The 19234-nt window shown below is 41.9% G+C and overlaps 1 protein-coding gene across 1 annotated transcript; it reads left to right on the top strand.

Annotated features, from left to right (window-relative positions):
* The first annotated feature begins 11365 nt into the window (after window positions 1-11365).
* TSN (translin) lies at window positions 11366-18494 on the top strand. The gene is made up of 6 exons (XM_044438430.1): window positions 11366-11537; window positions 13330-13423; window positions 13884-13980; window positions 14807-14922; window positions 16328-16407; window positions 16794-18494. The coding sequence occupies exons 1-6, from the start codon at window positions 11472-11474 to the stop codon at window positions 17028-17030; spliced, it is 690 nt and encodes a 229-aa protein (XP_044294365.1). The 5' UTR covers window positions 11366-11471; the 3' UTR covers window positions 17031-18494.
* The last annotated feature ends 740 nt before the right edge of the window (window positions 18495-19234 follow it).

The raw sequence follows: 19234 nt of genomic DNA on the forward strand, positions 1-19234 counted from the left end.
AGAGGCTCAAAGGGTGACAACTAGGGGGAGGGTCTTTGCAGTGGTGGCCTCCCATTTTTGGAACAACCTCCCCGATGTAGTCCACCTGGCACCTAATTTGCCAACTCTTTGGCACCAGGGTAAGAGAGCACTCTTTGCAGAGCCCCAGGTCATTCAGGGTCTTGATATGATTAACTAGGCACCTTCCTTTTACAGTTAGCCAGGTCTTTTTTATTGTCTTTAATTGTCTTCTAATGTTCTTTTATGTTCCTTTAAATTAATATTTAATACTTAATGTTTTATCTATTGCATTTCATTTTTATACTTTGTTGTAACCACCCAGAAAGCTTTGACTATGGGCCCTATAGAAATTAAATGAATAAAAAAAATAGAAGACTCTTTCCATTCTATGGGTAGTCCACAGCTTCCTGTAAAACCATATGAGAAGAAGCATTTCCCTAGAAACTGATAACTTTGGAACTATAACCATGACCCAGGGAGAAGGTTGACAGATATGTTCAAGGATGCCAATAGCTTGTTTTTAGCCTGGGGCTAAAATGGAAATGGGCATGCTTTGACTATAATGTGAGCAATCTCTATATATATATTACTTTTTTCATCTAAATTTAGGACAATACTATATATTTTGTCCCTTTTGCATTAATGCCCACTGTAAACCTGAATGGTAAAAAGGTTATTCAACTTTGATAACAACAATAGCAGGCAAAATATGTATAACTGGATGTGATATGGCCAAAGACTCTATGCCGTCTGGTTTATGAGTCAGCAACTTATCATTTCTAAAATATTGTTACACAGTGGCATAAAGGAAAGTATGGCAAAGCAAACCTCCTGAAATTAGGGTAAGCAAAAGCTTCCAAGAAATAAAAGCCCAGACTCTTTTTCTGCCAATTGATTAAAAAAGGAGGAGAAATACTAGGATTATTAATAGCTTTCCAGCTTTGGCTTTCTGGGAAATGATCTCACTAAACTGGACACATCTTTTAAATTGTCATCAGGAAAGCAAAATGTTTTTAGGGGCAACTGCTCAAACACTGATGAATAATTTCTAAATAGCAACCCTCCCCCAGCATCATCCAATATGTCATTCTGAATAATGGCATTTCCCCTGTGTTCCAATAGCTAAAAGAAGAGAAGGACTCAGAACTGTGCTGTCTTTTTTTCTTTTCACACATGCATACAAACACACAGAGGGGAGGGAAGGGGAGGGGAAGGGAAGGGGACAGGGAGATAATATCAGTCAGTCCCAAAAGTCTAAAGCTGTTTCATGCACGCAGTCTGCAAGATGCCACGCAGTCTGCTGAGGGCTTAGCTGAATTCCAGTAGTTTTCAGTTCCACGTTTATTGTACTATCCAAAGGCCATGATGAATACATCAAATATATGCACAGAAGCAACAAAATTAATAATTCAAACAATATAAGATATAGATAGATTAAAATATAGTATGAACAGTAATTCATACTGTTACATTAATTCTTTAATGTAACTCTGTATCTCTAATGCAGCTTAAAGCAATTTTGTCTAATTCTCTCTTCCTGATCTTTTTTGTTGCCCAAGCAAACAAAGTGAATTTATATGTCACATAACTCTTAATATCACTTGAAAGAAAAAGAACTATTTCTGTCAAGGAACTGCTGTATCCATATGATAGCAAGGGAATCTCTCTCTGGGATCTGTATATAGAGGACAGATCAATGTCTTCAACCTGAAGAATGAACAATGTCTTCAACCTGATAACATAATCTTCTACTCAGACCTTTTTATATTGCCCATCCAAAACTGTGGTTGGCATAACTTGAAATCGCAACTCAATAAAAGTGTTTCTTAAAGAGGATGGGTCTCAGTCTGTTTAGATAGCTAGCTCTGTAATGTTTTGTTTTCAAAAGAGGAAACCAGTGACAGGACTTAAAGTTTTAATTAATTGCAGGTCCTTTCTATAATCTATCCAAAATAACCAATCCCTTAATGATCTCTTAGCTACAGTAAAGATGGCATGCCAGTATAGTTAATCAGATATGTAATGACAAAAGAACTTCAGACAGGATCTATGTGATGTGAAATCCAGTTTCTCTCTTCCCACTGCCTGCATGTTCCTCAAGTGATCACTTAAGGCATTTGCAACTGATCATGTTTCCCGAATAATGCCAGCAACCTCTCCTCTTGTGCTACAATGAACTAGTCTAGATCCTGCAGGATCTACTTACAAACATGAATGCATGTGGGAAGCAGGAGGATTGCCCTAAAATTACATAGGTCAGAATGCATTTTTCCCACTGTCCTTCTGAAATCAAGCACCCTAGAATTTCTTGGAATGGTTCAGCGGGTTCTCAGGTCCATACGGAGTGCTACTAGGACAAAGCAGCAGGCAAACCTGGCTCACATACATTGTTTACATTGATGCCTGTGAGTTATGTCACCCAAAGCAATGACCTCATCACCATTTGCCCCTCAGAAAACCAAAATGTAAATTCATTAAAAATTGGGGCATTACTGCAAATGAAGGAAGGAACGGAGATGGAGATGGAGGGGTGGTCTGGGGCAGATGGTTTAAATAAAGCAAAACAAAAGATCAACAAAATGTGAATAATAACCACCCACAAAAAACCCTGTGCTACTCACATTTCTGCAGGGAAATTTTCATATTGGTTAATTCCTAACGAAGTATAACTACAACATGACTGCCATGTATGTCTCAATACATCTGTTAGACTTTAAAGTGACAGATGACTCTTTTTTGTAGATTTGAAGTGGAATTCCAATGGCACAAATACCAAAAAATCATGTGTATAATGTGCTTAGCAAAAGATGGAAAAAAGTGATTCCATGTCTTTAAAAACGTATCATCTGTGCAAAACCCTTAGAATATGATGTTGGATTAGAGACACCTACTGACTTAGTTCTGTATGACAGTTAAGCATTTCTTTGACCACAATCCTAACCTTAAGAATTTAAGCCTGATGCTTGTCCCCATGCAAAGGAGGATGAAGTGTTTGTATTGAATAACTGGGTAGACAAGGGCTCTTGTGGGGCTCCTTAGTGCAAAATATTTTGCTGCTTGAGGCAAAGACCAAGATACATACCCCTGCTCAATTCCATGTACAGAAACTGACCTGACAGCTGAATCTTCCTTTAATACTGGTTGTAGGGCAGTACATCAGGCTAGTTCAGGGGGCAAACTGCATGGCACACACTACCTTGTCACCTCCAACACCTCACTGATGCTTCCCAGGACTTGTCATCTGAGGCCTCTACCACACTTTGTTTACCGGCAGGGCTGGTCCGGAGCTTTTGGAAAGTGTAGCCTGCCAGATTCCCCTACTCTGTAATTACTACCTGGCTACACCATTTGTCAGATATCCCCTTGGGACCTGGGTGTGGCCTTTCAGTCACCCAATCAATCCATCTGCACCAGGTTTGCAAATGGTGAGAAGCTATGGCGCACTCCTCCATGCCCCAGATATTCCAATGGTGGGGCAAGCTGCAAAGTGAAAACCAAGGTGAAATTCATCCAAGGTGGCTCCCCCATTTCTCTTCTGAGCAGTCCTTTAGGTAGCCAGGTCATAAACTGTGTAGGGCTTTCTATGACAAAACATGCACTTCGAATTGGGCCCAAGCTACAACTGTCAACCAGTGCTACTTATACGAAACCTGTGTTATATGGGTCTGCATGTTAACACCTGCCACTGTGTGGCCTGGTTTTGGACTGGTTGAATTTGTCAGACCATCTTCAAAGTGCATTACAGAAATCTAATCTGGATGTTAGCAGTGCATGCATGACTGTGGCCACTCAGGTAAGGGGAGAAGTTGGAATATTAGCTGCAGCTGAAGGAAGGCACCCCTGGCCACTGAGACCTCCTGGTTCTCAAGTGAAAGTCCTGGGTCCAGGAGCACCCTCAAGTTGTGGACCCTGTTCTTTAGGGGAAGTGCAACCCCATCTAAGACAGAGTAATGGCCCTCCAACCTGTCAGAATAGCCACCCACCAACAGCACTTTCATCTTGTCTGCATTGAATTTCAGTTTACTGACCCTCAGCCAGTCCATTATTGACCTCAGACACCAGTTTAGGACAGAGACTGCCTCACCTGGATCAGAGGTAAATGAGAGGTAGAACCAAGTATCATCAGCATACTGCCAATGCCTTAGCCCAACCCGCCCGATGAACTCTCCCAGGAGTTTCATGTAAATGTTGATCAGCGTAAGGGATAGTATGGAGTCCTGTGGAACCCCATGGAGTAACCAGCATGAGGCAGAGCAACTATCCCTCAGCACCACCTTCTGGGCACAGTCAGCCAGGTAGGAGTGGAACTACTGCAAAGCAGTGCCCCTGACTTGCATCCCAGCCAACCTGTCCAGAAGGACACGATTGTAGATGGTATTGAAAACTGCTGAGAGGTCCAGGAGAATCAACAGGGTCACATTTCCCCTGTCTCTCTTCCAGCAAAGGTCATCATCCAGGATGCCCAAACCCCAGCCTGAAACCCAACTGAAATGGATCTAGAATATATGCTTCATCCAAGAGTGCCTGGAGCTGTGCAGCCAACACCCACTCCAACGCCTTGCTCACAGGCTGCTGTCTGCCACCCAGCTGCTTGACAGTTGTGTGAGGCAAGCAAGAAGGTGAGGCAAGGTGGAACGGCTCCTCCAGTGCTCCTGTGAGTGCAGGGTGCAGATGGAGAAGTGCAGCATGGTTAAGCATTATTGAATGCACAAGAGCACTGTCCTTTTTTGCATTTGGAAACATTAATCTAACAACAGGAATCTTGCCTATTCTTCCTTCCTCATTTCTCGAGACTGAGTAAAAATGTTTTACAGGTGCAGGAGAGCAGGAACTCTGACAACAGAGGCTTATCAAAGATTTCATCTGGCTGCACCAGTAACAGCCAGGGGATCCTTTTATGATTTTGATATACTTTTTATTTATACAAACATTTTGAATGAATGTAAATACTAAAACCTTAACCTACTACATGGTGAATGAAGAAGCACTAAAGTTTGAGAGATCATAAGTAGCCAACAGGCAAGGCCAGAATCCAAATTCTTATCATTGTTTGAAAACATTGGCAAGTATTCAAGCGTGTTGCATTTTGCAGCAGTAAGTCAGAGCTTCAGTTCCACAACACACAGCAGGTGTGAATGTAATCCATTCTTATTTTGGGGGCTAAAGGAATCAACTGACAGCTCTTTCTCTTTCCACATTCTTATGTTTGGAGGACAGAGACACTCCAAATTCTCCAGTGCACGGAAGACATTTTGCTGACACTTAATTGTCTTAGGATTCAATAACTATTTTCTTACTCCAGCAGCTGATGGAGTCTTTCAGTAAACTGGACTGAGCAGCATACTGTGAAGAAAGAAATGATAGGTGCCAATAGAGTTGTTTCCACTATCTAGGATTTCTAGGGTTAGTCAGATAGCAATATTCTGTATCTTTAACTGTTGTAATGAACATTTAGACTCTTCCATTCCTGCAGTACAATGGAGATGTTGCAAATTTGTCCATATTACATAGCCTTTGTTAGCAGGCACAGTCCTGTCTTGTAGCAAAACTGGCAACATTACATTTCTTGGTCTAAAAGCAAAATCAACAAAGATCCTGATACTATCCAGAAGTGTCACTGTAGATACCCTTAAGGGCCAAGAATGGCTTCATTTTCCAGCTCAACAATCTGCATTAATATTCCCTAGTTCTCATTCTTTCCTTGTACAACCATGTCCATTCTTTTAGCAGTTGTACAGCTTCCCTTATATCGCACATAGCGTTGCTACCACTGAACGTCTAAGGCCTGCTAAGGGCCTTACCAGAAAAAGAAGCTTGACAACCTTACCCTAGATATAGCTCTTCCATCCTCACTCTTCAAATCTTAATGATTCCTAAACCCGAAAGGAAGTAAAACTATGCCTGGTGACACGCACTTGCAAGTTATTGCACATTAAGACCCGAGTCTCACTGAATGGTCTCCTCTAACGTTGAGATCACTGAGCCGGTCTCAGAGCATGCAATCTCCCAGTGAGTGCCTGAAGCTTAAGTCATGACATTGCCGTCCATTTGGCATGGAAACTATGTTTGGTTATGTATCAGGTATCTGGCTTTCTGCTCATGTGCCTAGCCAAGAAAGAGCTGTGTATTTATAACTTAGGCCTACAGACTACAACAACAGAGTAATTTCTTTATGGACCTGAGAGCCTATTCCCAGCTTGGACTGAGCTATGTCAATAGAAACAGAAACAGAATGAGTCTGAAGGGGTCTCCCGGGCCATCTAGTCTGACCCCTGGTTCCAGCCAGCTCCACTCATCACATGTCTACCATGTGCATGTCCAGCCTGTAATGTATTAATTATTTTTGTTCTTACAGTTCCAGAAGAATGCAGTCTCTTCAAGAGAAAGATAATGTTGTGTCCCAAAAGATTAATGGTGTAGGCTGGACACAAGAACAAAAGAATCATAAACCAAATAAAGAGAGGGAACCCATGTCAAGGCCTGATCATTCCAAAAAATAATTCTGTATAAGCACTTTGGCATTACAAAATCCAACTAAGAGGGAGAAAGTATTTGGAAACAATGATGAATGAACAACTTAAATGAGGCGACTAGAAAAGTACATCCAGCACCACAACAGTGAGATTTTGAAGCACACAACTTTTTATAATATATTGTGTGCATATCTATCTATCACCAGCAGTTGGCTGTTGGTTTTTTGGGGTTTCTTTTTGGTAACTGGGAATTGTAATGTTCTTGTATGTTGTTGTTTGCTGCTAAGAGAGCTCTGTCTAGTTATTCACTTAAATAGATAAGTATTGTGTTCCCAGAAAGGCCTAGGATCCAACAGAAGCTGCTCCTGGAGGAAGAGGTGAAGAAGTAATTTCCTGATTTTCCCCTTCACTTCTAGTTCTCTGCAAAAGATGCTCCAGAAGGTTGAAGGATGCTCTAGAAAAACGTGGGAGATAATAGTGGGGGCTGCAGGAAGAACAACTGGAATTGCCTTCTGCCCCTTCTTCGCTGGAATGCCATGTGTGTAGCTCTTCAATCATGGGAAGTCTGGTTTCCACCCATTGAGAAATTATTCTCATGACGTACCAGTGACACTCACACACTTGTACTGTTCATTGCTATTCCAAAATCTATGAGCACACTATTGAGATTTATCCCATTTTCCCCAGTATAAACTGTATTATTTCACTGAATAAAATAGAATTCTTGAAGCAAATGTACTGCTTCTGCAAAATATGGTACAAACAGAAGACAAATGTGGATTGAAAAGAATAAACGTGTACAAAAAGGCCTTGAGCAAATGAATTAGCTTCATAGCAGTGTATCAAATGATTAATTGAATGGAGAAGGTCCTGTGATAACACCCTTGCAGTTAGAGATTTGTAGAATTCAGCTATATCATAAAATACACAATTATTATTAGAACAATTTTCTTAAAACAGCAGTATCATTTATGAGACAACACATATTTTTGAAGTATACAGTAATGTTGTGCAGAAACAATTTTGTTCCTAAACTTAAAGCTTTAAAAACTTAAATGTGCACATTAGGCCCTATAGAAATAAAGAACAAAATTTCAGATCTTTTTCTGCTTGGCTATGTAGATTTCTTAAAACATAACGTTTATGTAATGGTATCTTTTTGTTACATGGAACTGTCAGCTTGCTTTAAATTTGAAGATGGTGAACTAGTGGCCTAACTACATAACACCAGCACATCTGCAGTGAATTATGTCTATAAAGAAAGCCAGCCCTTTGGTGTTTCCCTGGGGGCTGGGATGGCCTGTTTGGATACTAGGTGCAACACATTCAACTGCGATCTGAGTTGAAAAAAATTCATCAATCAATCATGTAATTGGCAGTATGTCTCTAGGGCATAATCACAAACATATGATTGTCAGTCTCAGAGGCTCACAGCAGTCCAATGCAGGTCAGAGGAGCAATAGAGGCCATCTTCTCCCCTCCCACTCTGCATTTTCACTAGACATCCATTTTCACTACCTGGACACTCATCCCCTCCCCTCCTCTCCCCTCCCCCTCGAATGTTCCCTTTATCCTTTTTCCAGGACTGAGTTCCCAACCTTGGAGAGTCAGCTAGTGTGCTTCTTTCTATGCCTGCAGAAGGGGTGCCATGGAATAGTTTCCCACCTATGAGTCTGGATGTCTGCCTTCCACCTTGGATCTGTAATCCAAAGAACGCTATAACCCCCAGGCACTGTCTAGGAGCCACAGGATTGCTCCATCCAGCTAGAATCAGTGCAGCTTCCTTCCCAGAAACATGCAAGAGCTGATACAAGTTGTGGTTAGAGGTTTTGATGGGCCTTCATATGGGGAAATTTTACAGCTCCACTATTAGTGCTCACTGAACTGAACACAGAACAAAATTCTGTATAAATAGCACTTGTTTTTTAAAAAATATTTATATAAAAATGTTCCATATAATGAACTAGTGCTAAATCTAACTTGAAGAATTCAAAGAAAGCATGCAAGTGCAAGCAATTTAATTAAGATAGACAGAATACCGAATCACTTATTTAAGCTGCAATTATTTTGAGTAGATTGGTAAAATATTACATTTGGGGAACATGGGAGGAATCTGGGATACATGTCTGACATTGCACAAGTACCATAATGCATGTGGAGGATAATTTGGTTCATTATTAACTACCTTTGGACTTTTTGGATAGGCTGTTGCTTTGTTCTTGCTATTGTTAGAGAGAATAAATGTATTTATGCAATGTAGACTGCAAGGCCTTTAAGAAAATAGCTGGAATCACACTTATTGGAATCTCCATAATATTTTGTTTGATCATATTTTAATTTGTTTTCTGTGAAGATCTTATCCTGAAATGTCTCTATCAGAAGACATGGTCACCATGTGTGAACGAGTGTACAATTCCTTAAGAATTATTTTCAACATTTATTTGTAATCATTTTGAAGATTAAAAAAACCACAAAAAAACAAAAAATCTTTAACTGGTGTTAAATGCTAATAAGGAAGTATTTTGAAAGACAATTTCCATAGCCCGATCCACAAATAAAATATCTATTCCAAAGAGAATTTTTTATCAGCATCCATAAATCCACTTCCCAGTCAGCTTTTAAAGCTTCAGATGACCCACAATTAACCAAACATTTGTATAGTTTGGCTACCATGCCCTTTAACCATAGAAATTTAGAACTTACAGACATTCAGAGTTAGTCGGTGGATATATTACTTCTTCCAACACACAAAGCCCATAAATGAGGTAGCATTTTTCATATACAGATGTCACTGTATCTTCTTGCATCTTCTTTATTTCAACCATGGGTGAATGTTTTCCAAAAATAGCTCAATTTCTTTTCTATTCAAGCAGTATAAAATATGTTAATGTGGTCATCTTTAAAATCTGGAAAATAAAACTAAAAAATCATTACAAGGGATGCTGAAGATGAGTGTTTTTGCTCATGTTTTCATTAATATATTTTATATTGCTTGAATGGACTGGTAGAGTGATTTCTGATCCCATGCAGCTTTTTAAATACACTTGTATTATCTACTAGTTATAAACAAACAAGCAAGTTCTTTCTGATATAGTATTTTGCAGTTCTGCATGTTGGCTTTGCAAGATGAAATAAAAGAACAGCAAGCACACTGTAGCAATTGTAATCAGATACATAAGATTATCCCAGTTTACTAGTATAAGACGCTACAGTGGTATCAGGAGACATCAAAAGAAAATCTTATTTCACACACAAGGAAGTCCATTAACTTGGAAGATGCTAATGCTACACATTTACATAGCTTCTCTAATATTGTTATAAATCTGTGGTAATAACAGTGTAGCTGGATCTAGGGTGTAGTCTCACGATAACCCAGTGACAATTAAGAACTCCCAAACGTGCCTTAATCCGGGTGGGGCCTGCTTTGGAATCATGCTCGCCAAAGTTACTAGCTTCCTTGCAGCCCACTCAACTCGCCCACGGGGCGTTCTAGCATTCACCTGCGTGGGATTCCTGGCCACCTATGGCTCCTAGGCAAGCTGTTACGCACAAGGCTTGGCTGGCCAGTCAGAGCATGATGCACGGAAAGCCCATTCCTGAGACCATCAGCTTTTAAGGGTAAAGCAAGCGCCCAGCCCACACAATTGGAGGGGCTTGGGGCAGCGGGGAGGGTGCAACCTTGCAGTGGCTGAATGCTCATAAAACAGGCACCCCCGTCCGTCCTCCTCCTGCTGGAAGACACTGGGACGCTTGCCAGCTCAGCAAAAAAATTCCAGTTAAGGGTGCTCTTGGGTCTATCCGCAGCGTGATGCTCAGAAAGCCGGCGGATATCCTCCCAGCTACACGTCCCTACTTTCATTGCTCACAGATACACATTATCACCCGCTTGGGTCTGCGCAGCTTTCCAGTACCTCTCTGTCAGTCGTTTAGCCAGGAGGTTGCCCTCTCCCTCCCTCCCGCTGCCCCTGCAGTACGCAGCTCGCAGGCGCCCTCCACAGCCCAGGTGGCAGTGCGTGCCCACACTCCTTTCTCTTGGCCCGTCAAGAACGTCACGCCCGCATCCCAGGCTCTTTCTCTACTACGCACTGATTTCTATCTCTGCCCTGCATTTCAGTGGGCATTTCTTTTGGGTTAGCTCTGGCTTCAGGCTCGGAGCGCTAGGCTGCATTTCCTGCAGTCAGGGCAAAAGAGCAGCCCGCGCCGAGAGCGAGGAAGGACCCCGGCCTTCGGCCTTCTGGCGGCGCGGCGGAGCCCGCGCACGAGACAGCAGCGAGTCTCGGGCTCAGGGCGGGGCTCTCGTCGGCGGCTCTGCGTTAGTGGAAAACGGACCCAAGGCAGAGCAGCCATCTTGAGGGGCGAGGAGCCCGCTCGCAGCCAAGCCCATGTGGCAGGGCCCGAGGAGGGCTGGCCGGGGGCGCAGGGCAAATCCCCTCCTGGCCTGTCCGCGTGCCCCGAACTGCAGCTCGGCTTTAACCCCGGAAGCTTCTCGGCGCACGCAGATCCAGGCGCCCGCCCGCCCGCTGCGAATGTGTGCGTTTCCGGCAGCCATCCCGCGCACGTTTACCCGGGGGTAGCCTACTAAATTCATTGCGGCATATGTCTGAGTATACTTATATGGGACGGTCGCCTAAAGCACGAGTCAAAGGATTGTCTCAAAAGCCCCCTTGGGCTTTCCAAGGCTTCAGTCTCTCCACGTAGGAGATTACTGTTACTGGGGCTGAGTAAATAAGCATTGGATTCCCCTACAGATTTGTTTACGGGGGGCGCGGGAATCGAGCAGAGAGCCTCGTATGACTGCACAGGACGAGCAGCTCTTCCCGGTTATTGGAGAGAGCCCCATCCCTTCTTGGCTTCCACTGGCTGCGCCTCCGTGCCGCTTTCTCAAGCGGCAATACGCCGGGCAGCCCCGCGACGGCCGCGTGGAAGGACCCATTTCTTTGGCGGCAGCGAGCGCGGCGGGAGTTCCGAGAGCGGGCCGCAGACCTGCTCCCCGTCATCATGTCTGTCAGTGAGATGTTTATCACCTTGCAAGGAGTGCTTACGGCCGACCAGGATATTCGCGAGGTGAGAGCGGGTCGGCCGAAGAACAGGCAACCTCCCTGCCTGGAAGCGGGGGTTTGGGTGGGCGGGCGGGCAGGCGGCGTCGCTGCCTCGCTCGGCTGCAGGTCGCGGGGGCTAGACCCGTCGTTGTTCTCCGCTGGTAATGACTGCACGACTCGGTTCCCGTAAAGAACGAAGAAAAGTCGCCATAGTGCCCAGATGTGGCTCTTGACCATTTTCATAGCTGCACAGGAAAACAGATTGGGGTAGATACTGCTCGTCCTTTAGGGGCGAGAAAAGCTTCACTTACTGAAATTTGCTCTTGGGCATAGTCGTTAAAAGTACACGGGGCTTGCCCTTCTTCGCTTCTGGTTGTCTGCTCTCTCGTTTTCTCGAAATAAACGTAGAAAGTAAGCAAATGAAAGAAAATGACAAAGAAGCCACTGTTGCAACCCATTTTAGGACAGGATTCATTCCACTCGGAGGTATTGGCCAAACAGTTGCAGACCAGTAAATATTTGTGGGCCTTTACAAAGTAGTTTACATTTGATAATTCAGTCTTAGAATACACAACTCCTCTGCTCAGACACTTCCACATTGTGCCTGCTTTGTTAACATGAAATTAGGGGGTTGCAGTTTGCTAAGGGTTAAGGGTAAGCAGGGACCCTAATCCAGTACATTTGGGGCCAGATTACAACAAGGCAAACCACTGAGCAACAGGAAAGCTGATCATAAGTCCCCAGTAAGCATATTTTTATGAGGCATGTTTGGCACATTCATATTGTATGCTTTTAGGTATATGTTTCAAAAGTAGTTGCACACACATTATCACGTTGATTACATTATTTGCTTACAGGACACCAAGTTGTCATGAGGGTTTTAACCAAATGATTGGTATGTCAACTTTTTTGAAGTTGTAGAAGTGGCTTCCAGAAAAAGCATTCTGTGCAGTTCTTAAATGTGATGATATCATGGCATGTTATAGGTTTTATATACAGAGCTGCTTTGATATGTCTTGAAGTCTTGGAACAGCTTGGTATTACAACTGTTGGATGAGGAACAATTGGCATTAGAAATGTAATCAATTGTTGCTCTAACAGATGTCTTTGGCAGAATTAACTCTGGTGTATCGGTCATACTGGACCTAGGATGGCTCCATAGACTTCTTTGCTATCCTATTCTCAGTCTTCTTAGATCTGTGTAGAAGTGATGTAGTATTTCAAGGCTGCTAAGGTAAAAATGCTTTACTGTTGTGGCATCTCCTTCCCCTTCTTTCAAGGAAACTTCATCTGGGAAGGAATAAGTAATATTTGACTCACTTTTTAGGGTCCACCCAAACTAACAGTTTGGGGAGTACTGAGAACTGTGAGAACTAAACTATTTAATTGAATCCTGTAGATGTGCTTTGACTATATGTACAAGAAAATCTAATGCACTCCCTGTTCCACAGTTTCATGAATTCCTTAGCAGCCCGCAGAGGAACGAATTGATCTCCATTTTCTTGTTAGTTCTATAGATTCTGATGAAATGGGCATCCCTAATGGAGAATAAAAGAGCCAATCACATGAATATGATTACCTATCAAATATAAATTAATATCATATACTTGATAACTGTCACCACTATGTGTATTTAGATGCCTGTAACATTGAGCAATACGTCATGCATCTGTTCAAATAGACTGCAGTCCACAAAAAGCATATGCCACAGTAAATTTGTTAACCATGTAAGGTGCCACAACAGTTTCCTAGAGTCACAATTGTATCATTTGAGGTCAGTGTGCACATTTGTCTGAGTGTTTTGTTGTTGCTTACAGGAGATCAGGAAAGTTGTTCAAACTCTGGAGCAAACAGCTCGGGAAATTCTTACAGTGCTACAAGGAGTCCATCAAGGTTCTGGATTTCAGGACAGTAAGTCAAGATTTGTTGGTTTGTAGTCTTCATTACGGCCTGGTATTTGTTTTTTGAGAGTTGGAAATGCAGGGAAATTTAATTCTGCAAACTGTACACTATAATGCTAAATAAGATCCCTCAGTTGTTAGATATTGGATGTTTTAGCTGACCAGTGTGGATGTTTTAGCTGACCAGTCAAATAATGATTAAGTAGCACAAAGTGTTCTAATCCAGGTTACCTTGGATCCAATAATAAATTGAATCCATGTTAGTCATAACTAATTTATTTACTTGTATTAGTTAAAGCTATTGATTTCAATGAAACTGGCATGATCTGGATCTAGTCCAATAAATGTTTTTCTTTAATGTGCTACAGTGCTAATGATTATTGCTTTTTCTCAAGGTATTATTTGTGAAAATTATGTCTACCTTATATTTTTCTTCATTGAGTATATCATTCATTTCTTTTTAATTTCAGTACCAAAGAAGTGTCTGAAGGCTCGTGAACACTTTTGTACTGTTAAAACACAGCTAGCCTCTTTGAAAATCAAGTTTCCTGCGGATCAATATTATAGGTTAGTAAAATCCCACCTTCCCTATTCAGTTCAGTGCAGTCTCATTGGATGCCATTGCTTTCTAAGTTTCAGACTAGACAATGCAAATAAGGAGTTTCCTAGGAGGACAATTAATAACATTTATTTGGCTAGGAATTACAGTTTAGTTAAATGATCTGCTCATTCTGCACACACCCACACTACAGTAATTTAGATCCCAGTTCTGCAGGGAGGGCAGTAATGGGAAAAGCTGGAGTTTTTTGTTCTAGTCATATGCCTATTAGTCTGAATAGGAAGGCAATGTGATGTCACAAGTTGTGCTAGATTTGAACCAAGGAAATCTAAGTTCAAATGTATTTATTTATTAGATTTATGTCCCACTTTTTTCTTACAAAGAACTCCAAGCAGCTTACACCATTTTCCTCCTCTTCCTCTCAGTCTTATCCCCACAACAACAACCCTGTGAAGTAGGTTGGCCTGAGATTCTGCGACTGGCTCCATGCCAAGCAGAGACTAGAACCCAGGCTGCCTGAGTCCCCATCCCATGCTCTTAACCATAAAAATGTTTTTAAAAAAACCCACCAAACTGCACAGGCTCTCAAAGGTCTTCTTGACCTTCAAACTGGCTGGTTGACTTGAGCCAGACATTAGCTTGCATTCCATCTAACCTGCCTTTGTTCCCTGGATACAAGGATCGGATACAAGTGCAATGTTTGCATTTTTGCTGTGCTTGGTTATAAAACCGCTGAATTCTCAACCTTACCTCCTTCACCCTGATATGTGACTGCTAATTTCAAAACTCTGGTGGGAAACCTGTCCTTGACTGATCTTGTTGGTTTCCATGCAGATTCCACGAACATTGGAGGTTTGTGCTGCAGCGTTTGGTATTTTTAGCAGCATTTGTTGTCTACTTGGAGACAGAAACTTTAGTGACTCGGGAAGCTGTTACAGAAATACTTGGAAGTAAGTAATTGTTTGTACAGTGCATTTGAGCTTTATTAATGTAGCAAAGCTACATGTTTAGGAAACTCACACTGATGCAAATTGGAGTTCTGAAAAGCTTGTACATGTAATTCTGCTTTACCTAGTTCTGAAGACTTCTGATAAGTCTTAAAGCTGTAATAAAAGCTAGACTTCTGCTTCAGCTCTGCTTGTTTATTTATTTATTTATTTATTTATTTATTTATAACATTTATATGCCGTCCTTTGCAGCAGCAACGGGATGGCTTACAAGAATAAAAATTCCAATATAAATAACAATATAATATTATCAATAGCATAAAAACAAAATTCTTTTCTTAATTAAAAAAAAGGAAATAAATAAATAAATACAGTGTTTCCCTCCTTTATTATAAAATGAGTAACTTAGAAAATAAGGAGTCCATTCATTCACCATTTTGAGAGCTGTAAAGTTTTTTAGGAAAGCATAGGAGAAAAATTGGATGTAACTTGCCAAATTAATTGTATGAAACTTCTGCACTGACTTGGACCTTTGGTTCATTTGTAGCGCCATCTTATGCAAATTTACTTGGAAGAAATCATTCTGTGTTTAATGAGGCTGACCCCTAGTAAGCCTGTCTAGGATTGAAGTTATGTCTATTACTGGATGGCTGATACCTTCTTTGAATGCCAGTGACTCTTCAGGATCTCAGACAGAGGTATCTTTCTTAGTCCTGCATCTGAAATCCTTGAACTGGATGCTGAGACTTGAATACGGGGTTTTCTGTCTGCCAAAAATAAAAAGCATTCTGCTACTGAGGTGTGACCCTCTCGATGTCATGCTCAGAGATGTATCTGAGATGAGTGGCCAAAGAGCAAGGCTTAACCTGAACTGCCATAGTAAATTCTACTTTTTTTGGAAGCAATCTGACATTGTGTCTGGGATATCAGAGGAATATTTAGAATTCTCGCTCCCAGATCCTGCAATCTCGGGGCTGAGGAACTGCCCACCTCACTTGCAGCCAGTGCGAGGAGAGCCATGCTTGCTGCACAGCCCCCAAAAGGCAGCTTGAGCCTCAGAGGAATAAAAGGGAGTTTGCTGGAGTCGGAAGAGGAGGAGGCTGCAGTCAAGGGCACGCACAGATTAATATCAGTGCCCCAGGCTTTAGTCCCTTTTCTTCCTGATACTTTATTTAGAAGACTGAAATGGTAGTCCAGATAAAATACCTAGTGTGAAAGGTGGCAAAAATTGCTGTCACCACTTCTCATTCTGGGCATATGGTGTACATAAGCCTCTGCATTCAGAGACTTATGTGCATCAGCAGATTGGGGTATAAAACTGGGCCCTCCATCTGTTGAGGTAATAGCCGGTCTGGTTTGCCATCAGTATCACTGGAATCGAGTTTAACTTTGTTCTTTTCTTTTGCAGTTGAAGCAGACAGAGAGAGAGGTTTTCACCTGGATATTGAGGATTACCTTTCTGGTGTATTAACTCTTGCCAGTGAGCTGGTAAGTAAAGAGTATTAAAGGTTTCGAGACTGGACAGCAATACTGACCTAGCTGGAGGAATGGCACTAGGATGTGTGGAGGAAGCTGGAAGTTACAGCCCCAAATTTGTTGGTTTTTTGAAGTTGCTAGTTGAGCTCTATTGTCTAAAAGACACGCTTTATGCTGTTGGTGGCACAGTACTTTACAAAAGGTAAAGATCTTCAGGATTGGGACTTCATCAGAGATGTTCTCAAAGCTTATATAAATATTACAAAACATGAAATCTCAAAGGAGGACAATGTAGTCATATCTTAGGTGTGAAACTTAGTGTGTGCATTAGTGAGGTGTACCTGGTCTGACTTGGCTGTTGCATCCCTACTTAAATGTCATCCTGTCTTCCCCAATAGTCCAGACTTGCCGTGAATAGTGTCACTGCTGGGGACTATTCACGCCCACTTCGCATCTCTGCTTTCATCAATGAGTTGGATTCTGGATTCCGTCTTCTCAATTTGAAGAACGATTCCCTGAGGAAACGCTATGATGGCCTCAAGTATGACGTCAAGAAGATAGAGGAGGTGGTGTATGACCTGTCAATCCGAGGGCTCAACAAGGAAGCCACTGGTGGTGCTGGTGGGAAGAAATAGAAAGGGGCCTGTTGAGCCGCATCAATAATTACCTCAGTTTTGCTGCCAATGAAGGAGAAGCTTTAAGTGAGCTGTCCAGCAGTAGCTTAGAGGAACCACAAGCTGTAAACCACTTTTCTTTTTCACAACTGAATATTTAGAATGTCCGAATGAAAGCACTCAAAACCATTCTGTGAATGATCATCTAGTGGACTGTGTCTGCAGTGTAAGTCAGCATGGTATAATCAAACTGTTACTAGAACTGCAGCTATTGCTGTCCAGTTGACCTGCAAGACCAGCTTATTGGTGGAGCTATTTTGCCACTGGATCACAGGTTTTGTTTTCTTTCCTGGCCATGCTAAGCCTCATCTTTCAGGCTCTCCATACCATCCACATTCAGTGCAGTTTATGCACATTACAGTGGAGCCCTTGGCTGCAGCAAGTATGTAAATATCATTATTGTAAAAATATGATCAAAACACTTCATTTTCTATTCATGCTCATAAACCACACAGATTATTGGGGTAAAGTTAATCAGTTCAGATTTAGGAAAATCAGTTCAATAGACATTTTGGGATTTTGTTTTCAAATAGTCATTATTATGTAATACACAGATAACCTTTTATTCTAAAAGAAGCTCATTTGTAGACATGGGAAGAGGAATGAACCATTCCTTGAAACTTGAATAGCTGGTTGTAGGCATAGCTCTCCAGTTCCAAATAGCAGAACAATTTTAAATGATTTACTGGAGGGCTGGATCTCAAGGAGGCCAGTAGCTACAGAAGGGTGATGGTGCTAGTGATCCTTTAACTTCTAAGTGACCTGTTTCATATTTCTTTCCTTTTGTATTGTATCTTTTCTTGAAAATAAAATCTGAGGTAGGTTATAAAGCAGTGGAAGCATTGATCGTAACCAAAAGGAAAACTGCTATTCTTACCTTAATCCTAGATGTGCTTACCTTCTTGCCTACTTGTCCCATTTCCAAGCAAATGTACATTGTCACAAATATCACAGCCTTAGCAGTATAGCATAAAGGGCACAGGATCAAACAAACTGGCCTTCACCTTCATGTGCGTGTTACCTCCATCATATCGGTACTCAACACCCATCTTCTCTATCTTGTTTGTGCAATTTGTTTCTGCAGTATAGAGTTGTGTTCTGTCTGTACATTTTTCACATTGTGTGCTTTATAAAATCTATTTTTCTCCTTGCCCTAAAGCTTTCATTTGATAAAGAACACCTCCAAAGAATAAGAGAATGTTCATACTTCACAATATTAGCAGCTGTAACTATCTTTCTTTGTAAAGCATTGCCTTGTTCTGGTTACATTTTTTTAAAAAAAGGTTGACTAGGAAGCAAATACTTCCTTTGTTAGTATGGATAAATAAATAAAGCAAATCCACCATTCTTTAACAAGCTATGTGTTCCTGCAATTCTGTGATGTATGTTTCTTGCACAATAAAAGCCCAGTAAATCATTGAGTAATTCATGGTGCGATCCTATGGCTTCCTTGTATCACCTGCTGGGGTTGGGGGTAGGATTCTTTGGAGTCCTAGCATCACGTTGCCACCCCCTTACATTTAATGCAGAAAGAACATTGCCAGCTGCCTCTCCAAGCATGGAAAAGTTCCTCGGAGAGGAGGAAAGGGGCATGCTGGGGAAAGGGAAAGGCTGAAGCCATCCTATCTACACTGAAGCCAGCAGCACCCAGCCTCCTTCCCTCCTGCTTCCTGGTGCTTCATGTAGACAGCCCAAAATAGCCATTTAGGCAAAATGTGTAGGGCAAGCCACTGTGGTGGTAGAGGTTGTTGCTGCTACATGGCGCTCTGGCCATTGGGTACATGGAAGCCTGAGTTCAGAAGTTCATGTACATCTAAGCCAGGGTGATAAGAGTCTACCCTGGGGTAACTGCAGTGGAATTAGGAGGTTGCCTAGAAACCTAAATTCAGGGTCTTGAAAGCCAAAGGCCATCCAGTCGTACTAGAGTTAGGTTAGCATGAACCTGCCTTTGAGTTTGGATTATGTAAAGTGATGGAACACAATGGAATGTAATTTAATGTGTAACCCACTGCAAACCACTATGAATTGGAGGTGATGTCCAGTGTTGAGATTGTATAAACTTTTCCTTCCTTTCCCTGCTCCTCTTATGAGCTGGCTGCAATGTGTGAGGTGTCTGCTACCTAAATATATTTATCAATCGTTTATGGCTGCAGTGATTGAGTGGA

This window comes from Varanus komodoensis, unplaced genomic scaffold (assembly GCF_004798865.1).
Source record: "Varanus komodoensis strain SLA01 unplaced genomic scaffold, ASM479886v1 scaffold32, whole genome shotgun sequence".
In the NCBI taxonomy this organism is placed as follows: Eukaryota; Metazoa; Chordata; class Lepidosauria; order Squamata; family Varanidae; genus Varanus; species Varanus komodoensis.